This window comes from Ursus arctos, unplaced genomic scaffold (genome assembly GCF_023065955.2).
Source record: "Ursus arctos isolate Adak ecotype North America unplaced genomic scaffold, UrsArc2.0 scaffold_20, whole genome shotgun sequence".
NCBI lineage: Eukaryota > Metazoa > Chordata > Mammalia > Carnivora > Ursidae > Ursus > Ursus arctos.
The window spans coordinates 39,142,205-39,166,981 of record NW_026622875.1 but is presented as its reverse complement, the minus strand read 5'-3'; the positions used below and the strand labels follow the sequence as shown (position 1 = coordinate 39,166,981).

Below are 24,777 nucleotides of genomic sequence, written 5' to 3'. Positions count from 1 at the left end.
TGTCTTCACCACTGGTAATTCACTGCTACACCTCCCAGGGGCCGGAAGACATCGGTTTGGAGTAAACCCTGTAGCAGCAACAATATTGTCTGTTGACATGGTGTTATTATTCTGCTCCCTTCGCTCACATGCAAAGGTACGGCTTTGGATGGATTTTCCATGCAAGTGTAAAATGTAACCATCAGAACCAGGGCCAGCCTGCCCTCCTTTTCCCCAGCAGAGCTACTGTCTGATTTCACACATACTCCATTGCAAAAGCCTCAGTAAATGGGCATAAGCAGAAGGGCCAGGCATGATGGGTGATTTGGCCCCCGTGGTCTGTGTGGACAGGTCATAAGACAAGAACAACCAAGTCAGGAAGGCTACTATTACCCAAAATTACAACTGCATCAGAAGACGGCAGGGTCGTATAGTCATATACATGGAGATTCAGTCACACAGCCTGAGTTCAATACTTGTCTCTGTTGCTTTATATATATTTTTGTTGTTGTTGCTTTTTGGTTACGTGACTTTGGGCAAGTTCTTTTGCCTCTCTAAGGCTGGGATGACATTACACCCCAGGGTATAAAAGTTGTAGGTATAAGTGCTCGGCACATCATTAACAACCACGTAAGTGGTTCTTATGTGCATTATCCCCACAACCCCCATCCCCAACATCCGTCCCTGCTCATTCCAGGAAAAGGGAGAGCCTGTAGTAATATCCCAAAGCCCAGGGACTTTTAATCACCATTGGTCTGGTGTGGGCCTTCCTGCCCCTCCTTATTAAGGTGCAAGAAGATACCCTGTGATCTCACAAAGGAAGGGAAGAGTCCCGTCTGGCCCCATCCCACTCTGCATATGCCAGAGAGTTGCAGGTTCAAGCCAAGAAGCCCTCAGCTCTGAGCCAGCCACTGCAAAGAGGCCAACAGACAGCATCTGCTACTCACCTTGAATAATACTGAGGAACAGTCAAAGCAGAAAGGCACTTAGTCTCCATTTGTGTATCAGCAGCTAGTGACACAACTGAGCTAGGTGTTCACCCCTGCACACACCCCGAATCTCTCCCTTCGTGCCCCCCCACCCCCTCTACTGCCCTGGAGGAGACATCCTGGATTCCATATTGTCCCGCACCCCACATCCAGTCAGTCAGAAAGCCCTGTGCCCGGCTCCCAAGAGAGGTTTGAGTTCTTCCACTTCTCTCCATCTCTACTGCCGCCCTGATGGTCTGGACCACTTCATGTCCTGCCCAAAGAGCTAGTGCCGCCGGCCCATTTCTTCCTCTGGCTCCCCACATCCCTACCCCGCATAACCACCCAAATTCTCATCCCGCTGCACTCTTATTTGAAGCCCCTCAGTGGAGCCACACTGCATAAGCCTCTCTCCTCCCCAGAGCCCATCCTCGTAGGACCCCTGCCTGACTCTGTCCCTCATCTCACATGCCATCTCTGGGCTCTGAGTACATGGTCCTCCTTCCTGGCCTGGGATGAGGCACTGGCTTTTCCTTTTGCCTTAAATGCTCTTCCTCTGGCTCTGTGGAGGGCTGCCTTCTTGACATTCTTCCAGTTAAAGCTAACACATCACTTCTCAAAAAGCTCTGAGCTGCCCATCCCCCTCCTGGGCCCCATATACTATCATGTCACCTCCAGTCGAACCACAAATAGAAATACTTCTGTGAGAGTATTCTTTATATTTATTATCTGTCTTCCCTCAATACAGTGAAAGTTCCTTGAGAGTACATTGTTCACTGATGTAACCTCAGCATCTAGAACCAGGCCTGGCCCCATAGTAGTTGCTCAATAAATATTGGTTGAACATGCATAAACATACATTTATTCACTCAACCAACCAACAAGCATTCTGTCCTCCACCTTTTAGCCCAATGTTTTCCACACAGTAGACAAAGAAACTTAAAGCTTATGCTCCGCACCCGAGAAGTTCCTATCTTACTGTGTACCTACATAACTGCAATAAAAAGTGATAGTAATAGGGGCGCCTGGGTGGCACAGCGGTTAGGCACCTGCCTTCGGCTCAGGGCGTGATCCTGGCGTTCCGGGATCGAGCCCCACATCAGGCTCCTCCGCTATGAGCCTGCTTCTTCCTCTCCCACTCCTCCTGCTTGTGTTCCCTCTCTCGCTGGCTGTCTCTATCTCTGTCAAATAAATAAATAAAATCTTTAAAAAAAAAAGTGATAGTAATAAATGCCTAAATGCCACATGAGTGATGTACGTGGGCCACCATCTGTGTTCCAATGAGCTAGGCATCATTTCACACAGGTCATCTGCAAAGACTTCAAGGAGAAAATAGAATTTGAGTGGGGTAGGATTTGGAATTGGCAAAGATAAGATGGAAGCGGGGACTTGAAAGCAAAAGTCAGGAGGAAAGGCAGCTCCAAGCTGCAAAAGTGCAAAGCAAGTCGGAGAGGAGACATGAATAGGTAGGCGGAACTGGCTCGGGAAGTCCATTAGGGCAGTCAAGGAAGGGGCAAGTCGGGATGAGACCTGGAAGCACCCCAATGAGAAAGCTAAGACAGTTTGAGCCACTGAGGCAAACACCTGGCTTTGCCCACAGTCTACCCTGGTGACTCCTCCTCAGTACCTGAGCTTGATCTCAATGCACGCTCATGTGTGTGTGAGCACATGTATCTCACATCGTGGATTACAAGGCTACTAGCTGTACTAACGTATCTAACAGGTTCAATTAATGTCAAGTATTTGTACTCTTCATTTCTATTTTCCAAATATCGTAGCAAATGATGTGAAAAATCTTTTGGGAAGTCACAGACAAGGTTGCAATGCTCAACCTTCATTTCTTATATCTCATGTGTTAACTCAGGTCAATTCAGACTCCATCTTCTATCTATCTATCTATCTATCTATCTATCATCTATCATCATCTATCTATCTGGTTTTTTCTGGTATCCAAGATCCATTATGGGAATAAAGCTTGATACAATAAAAAGCTTTTGCTTTGTATATGATTTTACTTCTAGCAATTGTATTTTCCATTAAATACCCAATTTAATGGGTATTTAATTTTTTTTCCTACCCTGGTATTTATTTGTCAACAGAAAAGCTTGTGAGGTGGTTACATTTGGAAGTTTAATTTTAATTAAAATTGTCATATTTCCTTGTATAATTCCCCTCCTTTTTTCAAACCTTTAGAGGCATCACAGGTGTGATTCAAATGCTCCATGAGCCCACAGAATAAATGGAAATTTTTAAAATCGGTAGTAACTTACCGACATTTCAAAGGACACTGATTACCATTCAATACAATCAGGTTAGATATATCAGTGTTCAATGACAAGACATTTGGACAAACTATAAAAATATTAAAATATTGTTACTTTTATTTCTAAAAAAGCTCACCCTATGTGTGTGTGTGTGTGTGTGTGTTTGCGCGTGTGTATAGAAAACTCCCTTTCTTTTTTAATGTATGACCATGTTCCTTTTATCAGTTGATCTTCATAACAGAGTTGTAAAATAAGCAAGGCAGGTGAGATGAGCCTCACTTCTGCGGTGGGAGGAATTATAAAGACCAGCAAGGAGGTGAAGAATGCCAGGAGGAGCAGTGCCCAAAGGAGGACCTGATACGCCTTTTCCCTTCACTCAGTCTATGTGAGAAAGACAGGCAGAGAGAGAGAGAAAGAAGCTGTACGTGTGACTATTCCATCAATTCTGTCTGCATCCAGAAAGCCAGCAGAGCAGTCACCTCCCATGGGCTTCCCATGCCAACAGTTGCCCCAAAACATCATCACTGACTATGATAACATGACAGACTAGGTTCCTTTCCCATTCACTTGCTGCCCACAAAGCAAACAATAAAAAAGAATAAAATAAAATAAACAGAAGAACCTACTGGATAACCCAAAAAAAGGTCAAGGCTGCCAGTTTGTTATGTAATGTATTTTAAAATCCTCCCCTAGGCTGTAACCACAGCTCCTGCCACACCTAGGAGAGGGCCTGGGCTGCTCCTGTTGACCCCGGTGCCCTAGTAACAAGTTAGTTAAAAGAATCACCCTTTGCTTTTCTTTGTGCTAAAAATTAGAAGTGAGCAATAACTGGGGAGGTGTGAGAAGAAAATGGTAACTGATTACTCTGAGCTGGATGTGTTACTGCCAGCCCAGTGGTTCTCAAAGTGTAGTCCCAGACCAACAGCATCAGCATGCCCTGGGAAGTTGTTAGAAATGCAGGTTCCCGGGCTCTATCCTTGACCTACTGCATCAGAAACTCTGGACATGGGAACCCATCAGGTGATTCTGACACAGGGAAGTTTGGGGACCATGGCTGCAGGTAGGCCACAGTCTTGTCACAAGCAGTGCCCTCATGACTCTGCAAGTGAGGGATTCAGCTTTGCTTGACTAGTTCTGGGTGCCAGATCCTCCTGCCCATCTCTGTCCACTGTCCCACATCACCCAACCCTGGGTGCCTGCTTCTGGTCTGTTCACTGTGGCTCTAGGCCACGGGACAGTCATGAGTCCCTGATCCCTTTGATCACCTTCACAACTTCCAGCAAGGCAGTGGGGGAGGCCAGTAAGGGAAATATTGGGAGGAGTAGAATTTTGCCACCTGGTGTCAAAAGTGTTCAGGTTGTGGGGCACTTGGGTGGCTCAATCAGTTGAGCATCTGACTCTTAATTTCGGTTCAGGTCACGATCCCAGGGTCATGGGATCAAGCCCCATGTCGGGGCTGCACATGAGTGCTCGCTCTCTCAAATAAATAAATCTTTAAAAAAAAAAAAACTGTATAGGTTGTAAAAGCCTTGAAGTAGATGTAGGGTTCCTGGAAGATTGCTGTGTAGAGGCTGGGTGACCAACATCCCAGTCCTGGCCTCAGGGGATTGTTCTTAACCTCCCTGAGCCCTTTGCTCATCTGCCCATCAGGATTGTGTGAGAACTACTTGAGATAATGCACTTCCTCAAAGGGGCTGTCTCACCTGCAGGCCACAGATAAAAAGTGGTCATAATTATCACAACAAGAAAGGGCAACAGAGAGGACTGCTCCTGGCAGGTAACACAGGTGACAATAGGAGCTATGTGAGAGACCTTGATGGTCTTGGAGCCCTCAGCTAAGGAGCTGGAGAGTACCAATGGACACTGGGGAGGCTAACTGAGCATAAGCACCTGGGGGACTTGCTAAAATTCTGGTTCTGCACCATTAGGTCAGGGGAGGGGCTCAGATTCTGCCCTTCTAACACCTCCCCAGATGATAATCCAAACTGCTACAGCCCCTTTGAATAGCAAGGCTATGGCTTTTGTTATTGGGCAAGTCAAGGGCAGAGAAGTGCCCCGGGGACACTGAATACTAGTAATACTGTCTGCCTGAAAACTTGCCAAGTTTACACAACTCAGTTCCTACAGGTGACCTAGAGGTCTTCCCCCTCAGCTGTCTAAGACCTCCTCCAACTAGAATCTATAGGGTAGACAGGAACTTCGAGCCCCAGCAGCTGGGTCAAAAGCAAGAACGAATCCACAGGGTGCTACTTGCCAATGATGTAGCTTGGGAATGTTGATGATGTCCAGAGCTGAAGTCTTTGGTTTTTATTAAAGCACAGGGACAGCACCCGTGGGCAGAAAGAGCTGTTACACTGGGGTCCTGAGGAATGGCTGATTATATACTTGGGATTTGGGGGAGGTAAGGAAAAAGGGAGGGGTCCAAAAGGACTTTTATATGCTAAAGAAGACTCTCAGGCTACTGGAGGCCCTGCTATTGTCAAGCTAAGGTTGTTTTTCCCTCTAGCAAAGCATTAACATAAGACAGTCAGACACTACATCAAATACTAATGATGTATTATATGTAGGCTAATTGAAAATAATTTAAAAAAATAAATAAAAACTTTAAAAAATGGGGGAAAAAAGACAGTCAGGAGTTTTCTGGAGGAATGTCACACATAATCCACCCAGGAATCAGGGAGGTGGGGGCTGGTTAGGGAGGTGTCAGCTGGTGCTTTGTTTTCAGCTTGCCTTCTGCTCCCTCATCACCAGGGCATCCCCACCGCACTTCTCCATCATGGCCCACACATGCCAGAATGTGCAGAGCTCTGAAAATGCCACCCCAGAGCCCCCAGCACATACGTCACCTGGCATCCTTAGTGCATTCAGAAACAGGACCCTCCTTCTCTCACTTGCTTTTGCTTTAATTCTGCAACAATTCTGTGAACATTATCACTGGGGGCTCTTAAAGCAATGGCCAAGACATGTATTTTTGCTTAGAAAACAAAACTACGTGAAAACTGCGTAGTTTATTAATGAGCAAAGTGAAAACCGGAAATTGTATAGCGTGTCAATTCAGAAGAGATTTTTCTGCCACATGAGAACTATGATAAATAAAGATCCCTTCAGGGGCGCCTGGGTGGCGCAGTCGTTAAGCGTCTGCCTTCGGCTCAGGGCGTGATCCCGGCGTTATGGGATCGAGCCCCACATCAGGCTCCTCCGCTAGGAGCCTGCTTCTCCCTCTTCCACTCCCCCTGCTTGTGTTCCCTCTCTCGCTGGCTGTCTCTGTCAAATAAATAAATAAAATCTTAAAAAAAATAAAAAATAAAAAATAAAGATCCCTTCAGGTTCTTCGTTTACATCTTTCTTGTATCTCCTCCTTAGCCAGAAGATATTGGACAAGCACCAATAGTAAACGCCCCCGAAGGTGGAAAGGTTGACTTGGAAGCCTTCAGCCATTTTACAAAAATCATCACACCAGCAATTACCAGAGTGGTGGATTTTGCCAAAAAGTTGCCTATGTTTTGTGAGGTGAGGAAACTGTTTTTCCTTCTTTGTTATTTTTCATTATAGTTCCATCAATCTCCAGGAATGTGGAGGATTATTTATAATTTAATATTAATTACTAGGGACTTAGTCACATGAAAGCAATGTCAGTACAAAATGAAAACGCACTGTTTCACTTTTATTTCCCTACCTTCTCTATTCAGTCATCATTCATTAGCTTATCCATGTGAGGCTGACGATCCTATCTATCTATCCACTGACTCCCGGCATAGGGAAATATGACAGCAATAACTTCCGTTCATTTGGCACCTACGATGTCCCAGTTACCGTGCTCAACTCTGACCATGTTAAATGCAATCCTTATAACAGTTTTGCAGGATAGCTTTAATTAAGCCCTTTTTATAGATGGGGGAAACTAAGATTGAAGAGATTATGCTAACTTACCCAAACGGGGCCATGGCTTGAGTCTAAGTCAATATGCTTTCCATCACATATCGTAGCAAAACAGTTGTGTGATTGTTTCCCCTTCAAGAATTAGGATCTCCCTCACAGAGAATGATCTTAACTCCTTAACTCTCCTCTCTTTTCTTATAAGTTCACCCTTTCTTGCCCCATCTTTAGGCCACCCTGAAGAGCTCACCCACCTGAGTTCATAGGCTTTCCCTTTGGAACACCTCATCCTTCATCCCTAACTTTAGCAGTTCTACTATGTGGTACCTGGAAGCATGGGGGCTCTGCAGTCAGCGGGATGGACAGGAATCCTAGATAAGTTATTTGGTGTCTTCAAATCTTGGTTAAAATGGGAAACATAATAGTATTTACCTCCTAGAGCTATTGTGAGGTTTCAGTGGGATAATATAGTCAGGTGCTTGGATAGTGCCTCGGGCCTAAGTGTATCCATAAATTCCAGCTGTTAAGGTGCTGTTTTATCTATTACATTACCATCCTGCCTCTAACCTTCCTTTTTTCAATCAAGTGGAGAATTTTGCCCTTTGAAAAGCCCCATCAGGTGCCAATCTTTTGCTCTCCCCATCCCCAAGGGGACCCAGAAAGATATCAAATAGAGAGGTCCACATACTGCTGTGAACCTGTTACATAAGCTACCGAGTGAGAAGTGAATCTAGCCTCACCTAGAAAGAAGCCCTCTCCTAACTTGGAATGATTCCATCCTGCCTTGGCTTCCAGCTCATTTGTGTCTCTGGGTTTGCAATAATGGGAGCCCAGCTGGAGTCTAAGAGACCTCAGACACTGATGGGGAAACTTCCCATTGCCTGTTTTGAGCCTCCACAAAAGCCATATCCAGGACAGAGCAGTGGGCTTCAGGATGCAGATGTCTGACCCCCAGACCTAGCTGAGAGAGTCATTCTTGTCCCCTGCTTCACTGTGGTGGGGGCCAGGGTACCTGATGTGCTGGCTGGCAGCCCTGCAGTGGGAACCACTCATACCACACCCCCAGAGGAGCTGGTGAGTCCTGAAGAAGGAATTTTGACATATCTGTATTTGGTGTGGAGCTTCCCATGTTTCTGATCATCTTTTTTTTTTTTTAACTAGCATTTATTAAAGTTTGGAAGGTTATTAAAAATAACATTCAAGGAGTGTCTGGGTGGCTTAGTTGGTTGGGCATCTGCCTTTGGCTCAGGTCATGATCCCAGGGTCCTGGGATCAACCCCCGAGTCGGGCTCCCTGCTCAATGGGGAGTCTGCTTCTGCCTCTCCCTCTGCCTTCCCCCTGCTCATGCTCGCTCACTCTGTCTCTCAAAATAAATAAAATCTTTTAAAAAAATAATATATTCAAGATAATGATTCATGGTAACACCACCTAAAGATAAGCTGCTGACATTTTGGAGCCTATTTTAGTATTTTTCAATTACGTATATATACATGTATACACACATATATGAAATACGAAACATTAATATAATTTATACCATAATGTACATCCTGCTTATGAAACTACTTTTTTAAACCTTCTATTAAAGAGTAAGAGGCACATATCTTAAAGGTGCAGCTCGATGAATTTTCACATACTCAACACACCCATGTAATAAACACTGAGGTAAAGAAACAGCATTACCAGCACCCTGTTGTGCCAGACTTTTTACCCTCAACAGAACATACATCATTTAAAGGTTCTTTCACAAATATGTTTAGTGACCACATACTATTTTAAAAAATAGATCTACATAATTTAGGTTATCTGCTTTGACTGGATCTTCAGTTCATTTCCCATTTTTCACTAATATAAACATTCTACAATGAGCATCCTGGTGCCTATGCCCTGCTCACAACCCTATTTCTTAAAGGCAAATCATAGAAGTAGAATTTAAGGACCAAGGTATATACATCTTTTAAGGCTTCTGAGATGTGTTGCCAAATTGCTCTCAAGAAGGGTGCACACTCTCACAGCTGTGCCAAGCGTGCTGGTTTCCTCTGATTCTGGGTGTCATCTTTCTTTTTTTGTTCACTGGGTTGAGTTTGTTTTCCTGGACCTTTCTTGGTCCACTCTCTCTCTGAGCTGTGTCCCTTGTCCCCATCCTTGGTATCTGAAGAACATATTAGTCATGTGTTCCCCTTTGAATACCCACCAAAAATGTTTCTTAGAAAATGTAAAGCTCATGTAAACCAACCACAGGGAGATATTTCAGTTAAAGAAGAAAGAAAAGCCATCTCCACCACCAGTAACGAACACACCATGCACTTACGGCCATGGCAAGGGTGAAGGGTCAACATGGAACTTTTCAAGCGTGGGTTATGGTCAGCTTCTCTCTTCACGTTTCCCTCAGAAGTTTAATCCTGCTTCAAAATCATGATTCTGTCTCTCTTTCAACCCTGATTTGTGTAGTCTTCAAATTACAAAAACAAAACAAAACAAAAGCAAAAACAAAAAACGGGGGTAGGGAGCTACTTTTACAACAGAGATGCATATGTTTCCAGTGTTTGTGGCCCCCAGAGGACCTTTAAGTCTTTCTCACTCTCATTAGAACCCCAAAGAGGGAAACAAACTGTGCAGGCCCCTGAGCTGCCTCTGGAGTGGGCTGGAGATCCCAGGTAGTCTCGAGAGCCAGAGCTTTCCTGCCAGAGGCATTCTGGTGCATATGCTGTTCAAATTGTGCTCACAGTAATTTTCTGCTAAGATCCACGCCAACCCGCCAGCAGGGTTGGTGGACACCCAGGGCTTCAAAAGATCTAAAAATCGCTGCTGACAGAACTGCCAAAAACCACACATTCAGAATCACTTCTGGAGTGCAGGGCACTGTCATCTTTGCCAATCAACCTGAGTGATGTTCTCCTGAGGAGACAGGAAGAGACTATGGGAGTGTCCCTGCATCTCTGCCTGTCAGGCCCTTCTTGCAATGGTCTCACAGTGAAAGTATTGTGGCAGGTGACCAAGATCATTTGCCCACATGTTGAAACAAACCTCACCAGCATCCTATAAACCTTTCTAAAAGGGAAAGTTATCTGGCCTACTTTTTAAACTGTTGGCGATCCTTGACAAATACTTATTCAGCTTTTATTTCAATCTGAGCCAATCAACAGTAAGTTTTAAAAAGAAATCCTCTACTTCATCTACAATCAGACTTGGCTACAAAGACGCGGCCTGCCCAAGTTTGCATTCTTTGTGACAGATTAAAAATAAATAATTGGTTTGATCTGATCAGTAATTCCTCTTTGGTATTCTATGCCAGTGGTTCTGAAGAGTGGGGTCCCTGAAACAAAAGCAGGAGCATCCCCTGAGAACCTGGAGAATGCAGAAACTTAGAGGGTGGGACCAGCAATGTGTTTAACAAGCCCTCAGGTGACCCTGATGAGGCCAAATGTTTCCGTGTTCCCCCTAGGCATTAAAGCCAGCCTCCACCTACTTGGGCCAATTCTCCATCTTACTGATGGAGGATCCATCCAAGCTCAGGGTGTCCTATTTCCTACGATGATCTTGGGCTAGAAATCCAAGGATATAATCAAGGAATACAAATTAGAACCTAAATAAAAGTAAATCACAGGGATTTTTTCTTTAATGAGTGGAAGGAGAGAATTCCATGTATATATTCCAGAACCAAATATGAAATGACTTTTATTCATTAGAAAAAGCTAAGTAATTTGAAATTAAATGGTAAAGTGGCTGAGTTGCTAAGGTTGAGTTAGTGAAAAATATGAAATACCTAGCATTTTAAATGTAATTCAGTAATATTACCTTCAGTTTTACGTAACAATCAAAATTGAACTAGTCGAGTGTTGCCAAGAGTATTGCCCCAAAAGAATTTGTACCTGATTTCATGAAAAGATAGCAATTATGTATAATTTATATATTCGTTGTTTATGGAAACTTAGTCATATCCTAAGTTCTTCAAAAGAGTGTGTTCTCTTCTCTTTGCATTGGATTCTGAAAGATCTACCTTCAAATCCTAGCCTCACCCACAAAACCCTCATGTGACCCCTTAGCATGTTACTCAACCTCTCAGTGCCTGGATTTCCACTTCTGTAAATGAAATTGGAATTAGAATATTTACTTCACTGTATTTCTGTGAAGATTAAGTAAGGTGACATACGTAAACCTTAGCACAATACCCAATGCATCAAAAATATCCATTAACTAATAGCCTTTCAAACTATTTTGATAATGGCTTTTAATTAAACATTCTCTCTCACCATAAAGTAAACCTCTGATTTTTTGTTATTTTGCTAACACAAATGCTTTTTCTTAAGTTTATTATAAGTGTTATCACATTATCATAAATCCTAATTAACAAGGCAACTAAATATGCTTAAAACAAGATTACAGCACTGGCAGAGAAATCCAGTGTGTGGAGGGAAAATTCTGGTGCCTGAGGTACTGAGAACATAACCCTAAGAGCCAGGAGGTCTGAATTCTAGCCTCACCTCTGCCTCTATCTCACTGGGTGACCTTAGGCAAAGCTTTTACAACTCTGGGCCTCGGGGACAACATGCCTCTATACACCACCTTCTCTTTCTGTGACTTTTGAGAGACCCAAGGAACAAACTTGCTTCAAAAAACAAAGAGAAGCAGAGTTGCCAGCTGTTGACTGGTGGAACTATGAGAAAGGTAGGTAAGCTTAACATAAATCATGTTCTCAAGCAGTGATCAGTTAGTGTTATGATACAAACCCCCAGAGTAAGGGATTATTAGCACAATCTCACACAAGACTGCATTCCCAGTTGGAGATCTATATCCATCATAAATGAAGGGCAAAGTACTGACATTAAAATTGGTGACCAACTTAGAGTATGAAAAATGGTTGTTGAGGGGCGCCTGGGTGGCTCAGTCATTAAGCGTCTGCCTTTGGCTCAGGGCGTGATCCCAGCGGTCTGGGATCGAGCCCCACATCAGGCTCCTCTGCTGGGAGCCTGCTTCTTCCTCTCCCACTACCCCTGCTTGTGTTCCCTCTCTTGCTGGCTGTCTCTCTCTCTCTCTCTCTCCCTCTCTCTGTTAAATAAATAAAATCTTTAAAAAAAAAATGGTTGTTGAAAGTCTGCAGCCAAGTAGGAAGGGAAAAGCCATAGGCTCAAAGAGTGCAGGACCATGTTGATCACAGGATATGGTCCCTGTTGCTATTAAGGTACTCCATGTTATTCCTCACTGATATCTGTGCACTTATTCTTGCTGATGTGAGCTGGTTTTTTTCAGCTGCCATGTGAAGACCAGATAATCCTCCTCAAAGGCTGCTGCATGGAAATCATGTCCCTTCGCGCTGCTGTGCGCTATGACCCAGAAAGTGAGACTTTAACCTTGAATGGGGAAATGGCAGTGACGCGGGGCCAGCTGAAGAACGGGGGTCTTGGGGTGGTGTCAGATGCCATCTTTGACCTGGGTATGTCACTGTCTTCTTTCAACCTGGATGACACTGAAGTAGCTCTCCTTCAGGCCGTCCTGCTAATGTCTTCAGGTAAGCGCTCCCAGACTCATGACTGGGTGACAAAAGAGCTTTTGTGTGTCCGGTGCTAATTCAAATCACTTGATGAATTCCCGGTCCCCACCCTCTCCACCACCACCTTTAGCTTCAGAATCATAGCTCCCTCTCTTTCAGCAAGCAATTGGGAGTTTGCCAATGAACTGGGAACCAAAGGATGGTGTCAGGTAGCTGGTGCTTCCTGCAGTCTCCCAGCGTAGTAGGATGGACCCAAAGGAGCCCTTTTAAAGACTCTATGAAATGGTCCACCTTCAATGGACACTACCCAGGCTGATTTATAGTCATTGGCCAACCCCACCCCCTTCTGGTTTTATGTACACAGGATAAGGGTGTGAGTGACCACACCACTCCGTGTTAAGTTGTGGTTGAGGAAATCACAAGCAAAGACTAAAATTTGTTTATGGCTTAACTACAACTTAATTTTCAGCTATTTATTGCTAAATAGCACACCACCCCAAAATTTAGAGACTTAAAGCATCCCAAGATGGTGGGGGTTGGGGCTGAGACCTCAGACATAGCTTCAGGCCTCTCTCCATGCAGCCTTTCCTCTGGCAGGCTAGTTGCACTCTTACATGGTTGGTGGATTCCAAGGAGAGTTCCAAGTACATGAAAGCAGAAATTGCAGGTGTCTTAAGGCCCAGGTTTGAGTCATATAGCATCACTTCTGCCACATACTATTGGTCCAAACAAGGCCCAGCACCAGCCTAGAGTCAAGAGCCCACCTTTAGATGGGAGGAATGGCAAAGAGTTTGCATCCATCTTTAACCTACCCCAAGCTCATTTTGAGGGCTCCAGACTCCTTCAGTGAAGAGTGGATAATAAAGCTGACACTTTCCTCTTCAGAGATCATGTCATAATATATAAGAAATGCAAAATATGTCAAACCCTTTAAGGAAAGCTAGTCTTTAAACAGAAGGTAGTGGGGTGACTGGGTGGCTCAGTTGGTTGGGCATCTTACTCTTGGTTTCGGCTAGGTCGTGATCTCAGGGTCCTGGGATCAAGCCTCACATGGGGCTCCCTGCTCAGTGGGGAGTCTGCTTGTCTCCCTCTCCCCACACTTGCACGGTTTCTCTCTCAAATAAATAAATAAATCTTTAAATAAAAAATAAATAGAAGGTAGTTTCAGAGGCCTCCTGTGCCTTTTCAGAGCACCATCAGTTTAGCTGTGCCTCAGTGTTTATCACTCTGCACTATAGCTGTCAGCTTAACTTATCCACCTCTTCCTCTGGACTGTTCATTTTTTGAGGACAGAAATATGTCTAATTGTACATCTACTGCTTAGGCAGTGTTTAGTAGGACTTGGAAAAAGGTTATTGAATAAATGACTAAGTAGATGAGTAAATTATTTGTCAAAAGTACAATGAGAATCCTTTATAAAGTTCATGCTTCCTGGTTCACTCAGTAGAATTTCTTTTTTTCTTTTTTTTCTTTTTTTTTTTTTTTTTAAGCTCATCTTGAAGTGTATTTGCTACAGAACATTTAGGTATGGCAGACTTTTAAAAAAATTTCTTTTTATTATGAAAAATCTCAAACAAACATAAACATACATAGAATAGCATAAGAAACCCTGTCGTACGCTGTGGCGGACAAGCTATAGGGCACCCCCTGTGTTCCCCACCTTCTGATGTTTACACCCTTGTACAATCCCCTCCCACTGAGTGTGTGCAGAACCTGTGACTTGCTTCAATAGAATATGATAAATTCAATGTCACCCCCATGTGATGAGGTTACATTATGTTATATAAGATTCCCTCTTGCTAACAGACTTGCTCCAGAGACTTTCCTTGCTGGCTGGCTGAAGTAAGCAGCCATGTTGGAAATCACATCACAGGGACCTGCATGTGGCCTCTTGGAAACAGGGTGGTCTCTAGTCAACAGCCAGTGAGAAACTAGAGTCCTCAGTCCTTCAGGAGAATTATTCTTAAAGAAATAAAATGGGTAACTTATCTAAGGACTCACTATGTGACCTTGAATCAACCCCTTATCTTCTCTGGGTTTAAGTGTCTTTTAAAATAAAGAAATTGAACTAAATAAGTGGGAATTACACTCCTGGAGAGGGAATTCAAGGTAATTTTTAGCTGAAATTGTAATGTTACAAAGACAATTTTAAATAACATTGAACCACATAGTGAGAAAGCTATTTCTCTTAGTTTTCTTTCTGCTTATATCTCCTTCTAAATAAGGCAAGGAGAGAGATTCATTTTGGTGCCAGTCTGTCCTGAACACCTCTCTAAACTCAATGACCTCCCTTTTTAACAGACGGAGCGGGTCTTGGGCGCAGTCTTCGGCAAGAATCTTTAGCTAAAGTTTAATAAAGGTTTTTGTCACGCACCCATTTTGGCGGTTATCCTCTATGTATGGCAAATGAATTTTTATTTACTGAATAATATAATGTTTCCTCTGTAGTGAGTTAATTTTAACAGATTGTTAAGCAAATAAGCTCAGTAAGGTAAATAAAAGGAGTATGTGGAGAAGGTAAAAGTTGTGAATATGATACCAAACCCTGTCAAGCACTTAACTGGATGATTCTTCTCCATCTTCTGATTCTGATGACACTGTCACCACCTGACAGCCCCGTGACATACTTAAAACCTTTTAAAAATCTTCTCCACCCTAATGACCTGGGCCTTTTTCATTAATACTGCCAGGATCAGGAAAATATTACAGGACACTTTACATTGGCATATGATAGTTCCATATTGGTGCTCCTTGGCTCCAGCCCTTCTCAGGGTTGTCCTCTAAGCCCACTGTCCTGGGTGGCGTTAGTTACACAGTATCTTAGGCCTCTTCTTCAGAGCCTTTTCCAGGAGCTGCTACTACTAAGTTCTTTGGTCCTGAAGTGATGAGCAGAGAGCTAAAATGGAAATGATCCGAAGGACATATCTTTGAGAAATTCTGTCTTAAGGAGTTAAAAACAGTCTTTGACCTTTAAAATATTTCTTCATAAACATGCTTAGTACCACTTGAACATGATCAAAATGTCCTTTCATTTTCTCTGTGTCATTTATAAGACCACCTTATCTTTATCTCTCAGCAAAGAACAGAATTTTGAGACCACAAAACCCAGGGGTGGTTTTTTTTTTTTCCCTTTGAAGGAATATACCCAGAGCAGTATTATGTTGATTTTCTATTTGGATGAAAAGGAAAAGGATCCTGTGGAGAATTCTGGCACACTCAAAGAAAGAGAGAAGACAGGGGTGAGGGAGAGAAAGGGATTGAGGAGATCCACAGAGCAGCACCGTCAAACACAGAGGAAAACACGACATAAAAATGCACAAATGACAATTCAAGCCAAATAGGGAATGCCAAAAGCCCATATATTTTGTTTCAACTCAGAAGAGTGGATTGAGACATTAGTGCTGAGCCTTCCTTATAGATTAAGCAGAACCTGTTTTGATTTTTACTAATACAGATCCTTCAATAACTGGACACTTAAAGTGTGAACGTACTGGATCAGAGCCACAAAGAACAAATGGAGGAGTACTGGGCAATGGGGTGGTTGGGCTCCCTGGAGTTCTATGAGGAATCCAGCCAGATTTATAAATTATTATTTTTTAATTTTTTTATTGAGGTATAATTGACAAAAAACATTGTATTAGTTTCAGATGTACAACATAATGATATGATATTTGTATATATTGCAAATATATAGACTGTGATGAAGACTTTCGAGATCTACTCTCTTAGCAACTTTCAAACATGCAATAGAGTATCATTAACTATGGTCACCACACCATACATACATTTCCAAGACTTATTTATCTAATAACTAGAAGTTTGTTTGTACCTTTAAAACCCCTTCATTCATTAAGCCCACTCCAGACTACAGCCTCCGACAACCCCCAACCTGTTCTCTGTTTCTATGAGCTTGATTTTGTTTGTTTATTTATTTGTTTTTAGATTTCACATACAAGTGAGATGATAGTGGTATTTGTCTTTCTCTGACTTATTTTCCTTAGTATAATGTCCTCAAGGTCCATCAATATTGTAAATGGCAAGACTTCATTCATTTTTTATGGCTGACTAGTATTCCATTGTATGTATATACCACATCTTCTTTATCTACTGTCCATGGATGGACAGTTAGGTTGTTTCTGTATCTTGCCTATTGTAAATAATGCTACAATGAACACGGGGTCCATATATCTTTTCAAGTTAGTGTTTTATTTTCTTTGGATAAATACCCAGTAGTGGAAATACTGGATCATATGATAATTCTATTTTTAATTTTTTGGGGAACTCCATACTGTTTTCCATTGTGGCTGCACCAATTTGCATTCCCAGCAATAGTGCACAAGGGTTCCCTTTTCTCCACATCCTTGCCAACACTTATTATCTCTTGTCTTTTTGATAAACAGCCATTCTAACTGGTGTGAGTTGATATCTCATGGTGGTTTTGATTTGCATTTCCCTGATGATTGATGATGTTGAACATCTTTGCATGTGCCTGCTGGCCATCCATATGTATTTTTTGGAAAAATGTCTCTTCAGATCCTCTGCTCAGGTTTTAATCAATTGTGGGTTTTCTTGCTATTGAGTTGTAGGAGTTCTTTTTATATTTTGGATATTAATCCCTTATCAGATATACGATTTACAAATATTTTCTCCCATTCCATAGATTTCCTTTTCATTTTTTGATGGTTTCCTTTGCTGTATAGAAGCTTTTTCCTTTGATGTAATCCCACTTTATTTTTGCTGTTGTTGCCTTTGCTTTTGGAAACAGATCCACAAAAATCACCAGCAAGACTAATGTGAAGGAGCTTACCATCTCTGTTTTCTTCAGGAGTTTTACGGTTTTAGGTCTGACATTCAAGTCTTTAATTTGTTTGTTTTGAATTAATTTTTGTGTATGGTGTTAGATAGGAGTCTAGTTTCACTCTTTTGCATGTGGCTGTCCAGTCTTCCCATCATCATTTACTGAAGAGACTGTCCTTTCCTCATTGTTTATTCTTGGTTCCCTTGTCATAAATTAACTGACCATATATGCATGATTGTATTTCTGGGCTATCTATTTTGTAATATAGTTTGAAATCAGATAGCATGATGCCCTCAGCTTTTTTCTTCTTTCTCAAGATTGCTTTAGTTATTCAGGGTCTTTTGTGTTTCCATAAATTTTAGTATTGTCTGCCCTATTTCTGTGAAAATGCCATTGAAATTTCGATAGGGATTGCATCGAGTCTGTAGACTGCTTTCAGTAGGATGGATATTTTAACAATATTAATTCTTTCCATCCATGAGTACAGATTATCTATTTATTTGTGTCTCCTTCAATTTCTTCTATCAATGTCTTTTAGTTTTCAGTGTATAGGTCTTCTACTTCTTGGTTAAATTTATTCCTAGGTATTTTATTCTTTTTGATGCTATTGTAAATGGGATTGTGTTCTTCATTTCTCTTGCCGATAATTCATTATTAGTATATAGAAATGAAACAGATTTTTTATATTAATTTTGTATCCTGCAACTTACTGAATTCGTTTATTAATTCTAACAGTTTTTTGGTGAAGTCTTGGTTTTCTATATATAATATCATGTTATCTGCAAATAGTGCCAGTTTTACCATCTTTTCCAATTTGGATGCCTTTTATCTCTTTTTCTTGCCTAATTGCCCTGACTAGAACTTCTAGTACCATGTGGAATAAAGTGCTAAGAATGGGAATCCTTGTCTTATTCCTGATCTTAGAGGAAAAGCTCTCAGCTCCCACATGTTTTGGGAAGGCCAGCAGTCCTCCCAAGACTTGCGAAGATTTCTTGGTCATTACACAGTCATGGTATCCTCTAGCTCCAGCTTCCCACTGTGATTCTTCCCTTCTCTGCACAGGGCAATACTAGCATGGCTCATATCTTTTCTTTTCATTTTAATTCCCCAAAGCACCACCAACACAAGGCTGCTACAGTTAGCAGTTTTATCACATGTATAAAGGATGGGAAGGAGTAGTTCACTACAGCCTGGTAAACAACTAAAATTGGATACTGTGCTTCTTTGTCTTCGTGAGAATTTCTTATTGTCCAACACTCCTCCTTTGGCATTCAGGCCTCCTGCAGTGTTTCCAGTCTCTTCTCACATCTCCCCTTCTCTGCATGTCCATGCTTGCCTTCCCCTCTGTGCCAGGCAGCCAGTGGAAACTCAAAATCTTCCCCTTATTATGCACAGTATTTCAACTCTCGAGGTGAGTCTTCTCCTTCTGTACCCTAAGAGGGAGGCATGCCATTCCCACCCAAGGAGGTGATTTGTCTAACCTAGATACATTTATCTGAACAAACCATTGACTCTCTTTAATGTAAATTGTGACAATTCCTGAGACCATGGTCCCAGATGCCCCAGAGTTCATGTTGTATCCATGCTCATTCCTAGGAGTTGATAGGTCCCCAGATCTGCCCACTTCACACTCAAAGGCTTGAATTGGACAAGCAGGGATTCTCCTTTCCACTTTTGAATTAACATTCATCTTCATTCTTCCCCTCAGACCGCCCAGGGCTTGCCTGTGTTGAAAGAATAGAAAAATACCAGGATAGTTTCCTGCTGGCCTTTGAACACTATATCAATTACCGAAAACATCATGTGACACACTTTTGGCCAAAACTCCTGATGAAGGTGACAGACCTGCGGATGATTGGAGCATGCCATGCCAGCCGCTTCCTGCACATGAAGGTGGAATGCCCCACGGAACTCTTTCCCCCATTGTTCTTGGAAGTGTTTGAGGATTAGACTGACTGACTTCATTCTCATAATTCCTACAGCACTACTGGGTGTCATTTCATTCCATTGCCTAGATCTTTTTTGTTTGTTCCTTTGTTGCTTTGTGTTGGGAGGGACTGTTTGGGGCTAAAGGGAGGTAGTCCTTAGCGTAGACATGGATGAAATTGCCCCTTGAATGCGGGTACTTGTAACTATTGCATTTTGTTCTCCAGTCCTTTGATGTGAATGCTTTGAAGGTTTTACAGTTGTGGAGGTGGGGTGGGGACAATCATTAATTCACCAGCACCAAGCCATCACCAGCTCTCATCTGTCCCTGGTCAGAGACTCAAGCAAGCAAAATGGCGTGGCAGAAGACTAACGAAGCCTTAAAACCAAGATAATATGGTCATCTTGATCCAGTCCTGATTTTTGCAGGGCTCAAATTAGCATGGTGCAGACCACCTTTGGTTAGATGTGGCTTTCAGCTTTCTAGGGAAAGGTCTGAACTGATTTTTATCTATTCAAGAGCATGCTGTTTTCAGCACTTCATTCTCTCCTGGCAGCATAACTTGGAATGTATAGGAATATTCGTTCCTGAAAAATCAGCTATCCTTTCACTCTAATTTTTATAATCCTATGATTTCATTCAAGTTATACAAGGGTGTGACTCAAAGATGTGCAGGTATCTGACTGACTGAGGCCAACAAGGGAAACAATTTTCCTCAACAAGCTCAAAGAAATTAGAAAGCTTCGCTAATGTCAGTGACTCAACAGTTTCCAAAAATCCACATGGTGTTACCTCAGAGTAGGAAGGCTTCTTTGCAGTTTAGGCTCAGAGAAAATTTCCACCAAAATCAAACCTATTTACATAGTGTTGTCACTTTTCAATGACATCTGATCTGTCATCTCCCAAACTCCTGAAGTTATTTAATCCTGATTGCATCTTTGCTGAGCTGACAACAGATTTCCCTTTGGATTAAATCTTCTAATCAAGGAGAGATAACAAGCTGAAATTTGAGTCTTGTTCTGGAGGATTTCTAAGCAGAAATAAGTGTGGTGCATTCTGAGTTGAAAGAAGTGCAGTGTTCTGAGAGTCTCTTCATGTGCTGATGGTTCCCTTTGGTCTTAGATCCTCAAGCTCTTTGCTCTACAAACATTCCCTAGTTCCCTTTTCCCTCTGACACTCAGGTTTGACTATCACTGAACAAAGCCTGATCTGGCCACTGACCCTCCCTATCTCTCCTAGAGCATTGCCCTGACAGATATTTCACAGAAGATACCTGCAGACCATGTACATGAACACTCACCTTCCCTGCCTAACCCTCCTCCTTGATGACAAACACTGCAGTAGGTTGTGCCCAGAAAACCCATGGTGACCCCTGATCATTTCAACTTCAGAAAATGGGCAAAGAATGTACCCATGCAATTGAATGTATCTTGTTCTTCACTGGCATAGTAGACATGAACTATTCCTTTACCTGCCTTGAACTGCCTTATCCTGGAAATATTGGGGGAAAAAAGCCATATCAGTGAGATTTAACTAAAAACAAAGGAATGCAAGTCACTGTGAAAACCAAGTGGACTAATTCTTTTTTAACTTGCCCAGAAGTCGGGGTCCCTGAGTTCTAGTTTGTGCTCTATCAACTGGTGGATTTGTGACCTTGGGTCTTGGTTTTCTCACCTGGGAGAAAGTCATGAACTAAAATCCTTCCCATCCTTAATATTGTACTAGTTTCAGGGAGGCAAATCTGTCCCTTTTTGATGGTTTCTTTCATATTCAAATTTCTAGCTTTATTAAACAGAAATTATGGCCCTCAACAGTTAGGGAAAGCATGTTTGGTATTGAGTCAAAACAAGAATTTGACATACTACTCATAAACTATGTAGAGAAAGGCAGGATGGCCTTGGAAAAAGGAGAGGAACAGCACTGAAAAGCTTAAGTGTGACTGGGAATAATCTGGAAGGAAAAAGATATGTTTAATTCACGAAAGCGATTATACTGGCTTCTGAGGAAGAGGAAATAAGAAAATCACTATGGAACTAGCTAAGCAAAGAAAGGAAGTAGGGAAAGGGATTAAAATTATAAACATGAAGTTCACGGGCAGATTACCTGCTTTGACTTTATCTACAGACCGTTTGTTTTGTTTTGTTTCGTTTTGTTTTAAGGCAGCCTCTTAGCCAGTCTCCCGAAGTTCTTGCTTTGTTAGCCACTCAGCTCTCTCTGTTGACTCTCCTTGGAGAAGAACTCTTTGAAACATAATGCCGAATTACATTCTACAGTCAGGGGTAACTCTGAGAAGCTCTGCGGTGAGGCGCAAGTTTTCTCTCAGAAGGGTATGAGAAGAAGGCAAGCAGGAGGGGTACTGGAGGGTTCACAGACCCTCTGGGCAAGCCTTCCCTGGGAAAGTTTCCTCAATTTGTTTGACAGAGATTCAGTAACACATGAGACACACCCTTCAAATATAAATACAGAGTCTGATCTAAGGCTAAATCTGAATGCTTTGGGGATTAACCATGACTGGGCATTGGCCAAATGCTACAGTATATCTACAGTAATCGAGCCATCCCCAAGTAAATTTATGTTTGCTCCTCAGTTCCTTAAATGATTGCCTTAAACAGGCGAACTGCTGATCTAAAACTCATGTCGTAGGCTGAATACTTTATGCTGAGCAGGATACTCCTTAAAGTACTTCAGTTTGAAAGGAAAAGCTGTAAAGACTCAAAAGGATCGTGACCCCAGGGTCGAAATGATTCATTTCTTCTGTAACCAGTTGAGGTACTTAGTGCATCTCAAGACTCCATCTCATAAAACTCAATCAGGAGGGATATACCTTGGATTTTTTTTTTTTAACATTTTTTCTTCTATTGTCCAGGCTTTCAAATCAAGTGTGGACCTGACTGAAACCCCTCAGAGAGGGGAGACATCCCAGTAAAGGAGAACACACCTGTACAGCTGGGATTCTTATTTATAAATCACTTCACTTTGGGGGATGAGTGGTGTGGGGGGGTGTGTATGCGCGCGCGTGTGTGAGTGTGTGTGTGTGTGTTTGTAATCCTCAAGTGTACTTTGTTCTTCAATTTAGATGTGCAGTATTTCCAGAAATAGTGAAAAAAGTAAGATCTTTTCTTCTTTATGATTCTGCTCAAAACACCACGTGCTGCCTCAGAGCTTTTTCTAGTCAAATGAGCCTCGGTCCTCAATGATGTGCTTGCCGTGTTAATGCCTCAGCCCAGTGATACCCCCTCACCTGTGCCCCAAGTGACACTTCTTCCATCTGCAGCGCGGTCATCAGTCATCGGAGTGGACCGCCAGGCTCGGCTCTGCTCCAGCAACGCCATTCTCATTGCTCTTCTGTGGACAGGTGCCCAAGTCTTGGCACCTCCACAACACTAAGCCCCCGACAGACTCAGCCTCCATGGAACTGCTGAGAACCCTCAAAGCATGTCATTGTCAGTGATCCATTTTTATTCTATGGAACTCTAACCTATTTGTGTCATATTGACCTTTTGATGCATGAGTCATAAATTATGAAATCGGTCTTATGGTTTTTGAAATGTAGCCAGCATTTGTAAGGCTAAACCTTTTTCACAAACTGAATTTAAGTGAATAACCAAGCCGCAGTCTTCTCCCAAAGGAGAGTGCTTACAGACATTTGAATCTCTTTGCCCTTTCCAACAGCTATGGCATCAGGTTCTAAAATAAGCTTGTAATTTTTCCTGTTATTTTAATAATACGGAAATATTAGCATAGTGTTTCTTTTGATAGTGATAGACTATAATCCATATTTAAATTTTATAGAGAAGAAATTTTATTGTACTGTGATGTAGATATTTATTATCCAGGTAAGGATTTGCCCGGTGTGTATTTTTTACAATTGAAACATTTTACTTTAATCTTTAAAAAAAAATTCATTAAAAACACACACAAAAAAAAACAGACTAGGGGGAAAAAAGGTTTGGCCTTATCACAGAATTTTTACTGTGCTGTATAAATGTTTGCAAATGCAAAAAGTGTGCATTTCTAGTGTGTTTCCACATTAATTAATGCCGCCTTCAAAAGCAATATCGTGCAGGTAAAACGCTGTTTGTGGCTTTCTGTTGCACAGTTAAAGCTGACCCACCTTATGCACAAGACAATCAAATATAATCTGTCCTCCTCAGGATGCAGACAATACTCATGTAAATTATGGAGCACAATGTAAGACAAAAGAAGACACTTTATTTAATTACACAGGTATTGTTGATACAAAAGATGTAAGGGCATGAATGAGCTGACATTACACCACTTCTTTGTTTCAGTTCTTCCTAATTAACTTGGCATTTTTCATTTGATTATAGAGCCAAGTTAGTTCTCTATGCTTTCCCCAGAGAAAACACGTTTCCCCCCTCCCCATAATATCTTCATGCCCTGAGAATCAGAAAAATACTACAGAATAGGAAAAGACTTACAGTCATTGGAAGATATGTGTTTTGCAAACAGTGTTAAGTGATATTGCTAGGTGTTGGTAATATTTTTTTCAACCTAAAACTCTGTTAAAATCTGTGATCAAAATGTTTTAAACTATCCAAAAAGAAAATTTGTATATTTGGGAAAAATGAATTTTTACATAGCTTTTGTATGCAGATATTAAATTGTAATTATGAATATAGTGGGCGTAGATAAACTCATAAGCTTCAATTCTAAAACAGAAAAAAAGAAAAAGCTTATAACGGACATACTTGCCTGTCTCTTTCTTTAAATATTATTATTTTCTAAATAAGCACAGGATTACCTGCTCTTCTCACCTTAGCTGCTTCCAAAGGGAGGGAAACAGGGGTATAAGGACATTTATTTCATAAGCATCTACCAGAATAAACAAATTTCCTTAGGTAGAAGGCACAGAGGCAGGGGGAGAAAAAAAAGGCTGATGGGGGACTACTTTTTCAGAAGAGGCCACAGAGATGGGGTGAGGAGGGAGAATTATATTTTTGCAGCTCAAGGACTATTTGCCTTATCTCAAAATGTTCCAAAATATTATTAATGGAAATATACTCATCTCAGCTATCAATATATATCTCTATCCCCATTACCTTGAACACATGTTGATTAGGACTCTTTCTGTGATGAGTAACAAAAAGCTAAATCAAACTGGCTTATGCATAAAGGGAATTTATTTACTGTAATATAGGAGAACTTCAGGCTTCAGGCACGGCTGGATGTGAGTGCTCAATCAGTATTTGTCAGGAGATACCCTTTTTCATGTCTCTGTGTAGATTTTCCTCTGTAGAAATATCTTTCGTATAGACTTCATGCTCACATAGCCTTTTAACCTATGGTGGCCCCCCATTACCTCCGAGATTAGTCATAAAGCTCCAATCCAACCAAAAGAATGTTTCTTTTCCCCAGTAGTTCCAGTAAAAATCCTGGGCTTAATCCTCATTGGCCTAAATCCAGTCACATGCCCATTCCTGAGCCAGTCACTGTGCTGAGGACATATATGC

General features: G+C 41.9%; 1 protein-coding gene across 18 annotated transcripts in view; it reads left to right on the top strand.

The window, feature by feature from the left end:
• Positions 1 to 24,010, top strand: part of THRB (thyroid hormone receptor beta) — a 375,214-nt gene extending 351,204 nt beyond the window's left edge. For all 18 annotated transcript variants that reach the window (XM_044383354.3, XM_026496908.4, XM_057315953.1 and 15 more), the window contains 3 exons: positions 6,575 to 6,721; positions 12,338 to 12,596; positions 19,085 to 24,010. In XM_044383354.3, the coding sequence (XP_044239289.2) occupies positions 6,575 to 6,721; positions 12,338 to 12,596; positions 19,085 to 19,326 (648 nt within the window). In that variant the 3' untranslated portion in view covers positions 19,327 to 24,010. The remainder of the gene's footprint in view (positions 1 to 6,574; positions 6,722 to 12,337; positions 12,597 to 19,084) is intronic.
• The last annotated feature ends 767 nt before the right edge of the window (positions 24,011 to 24,777 follow it).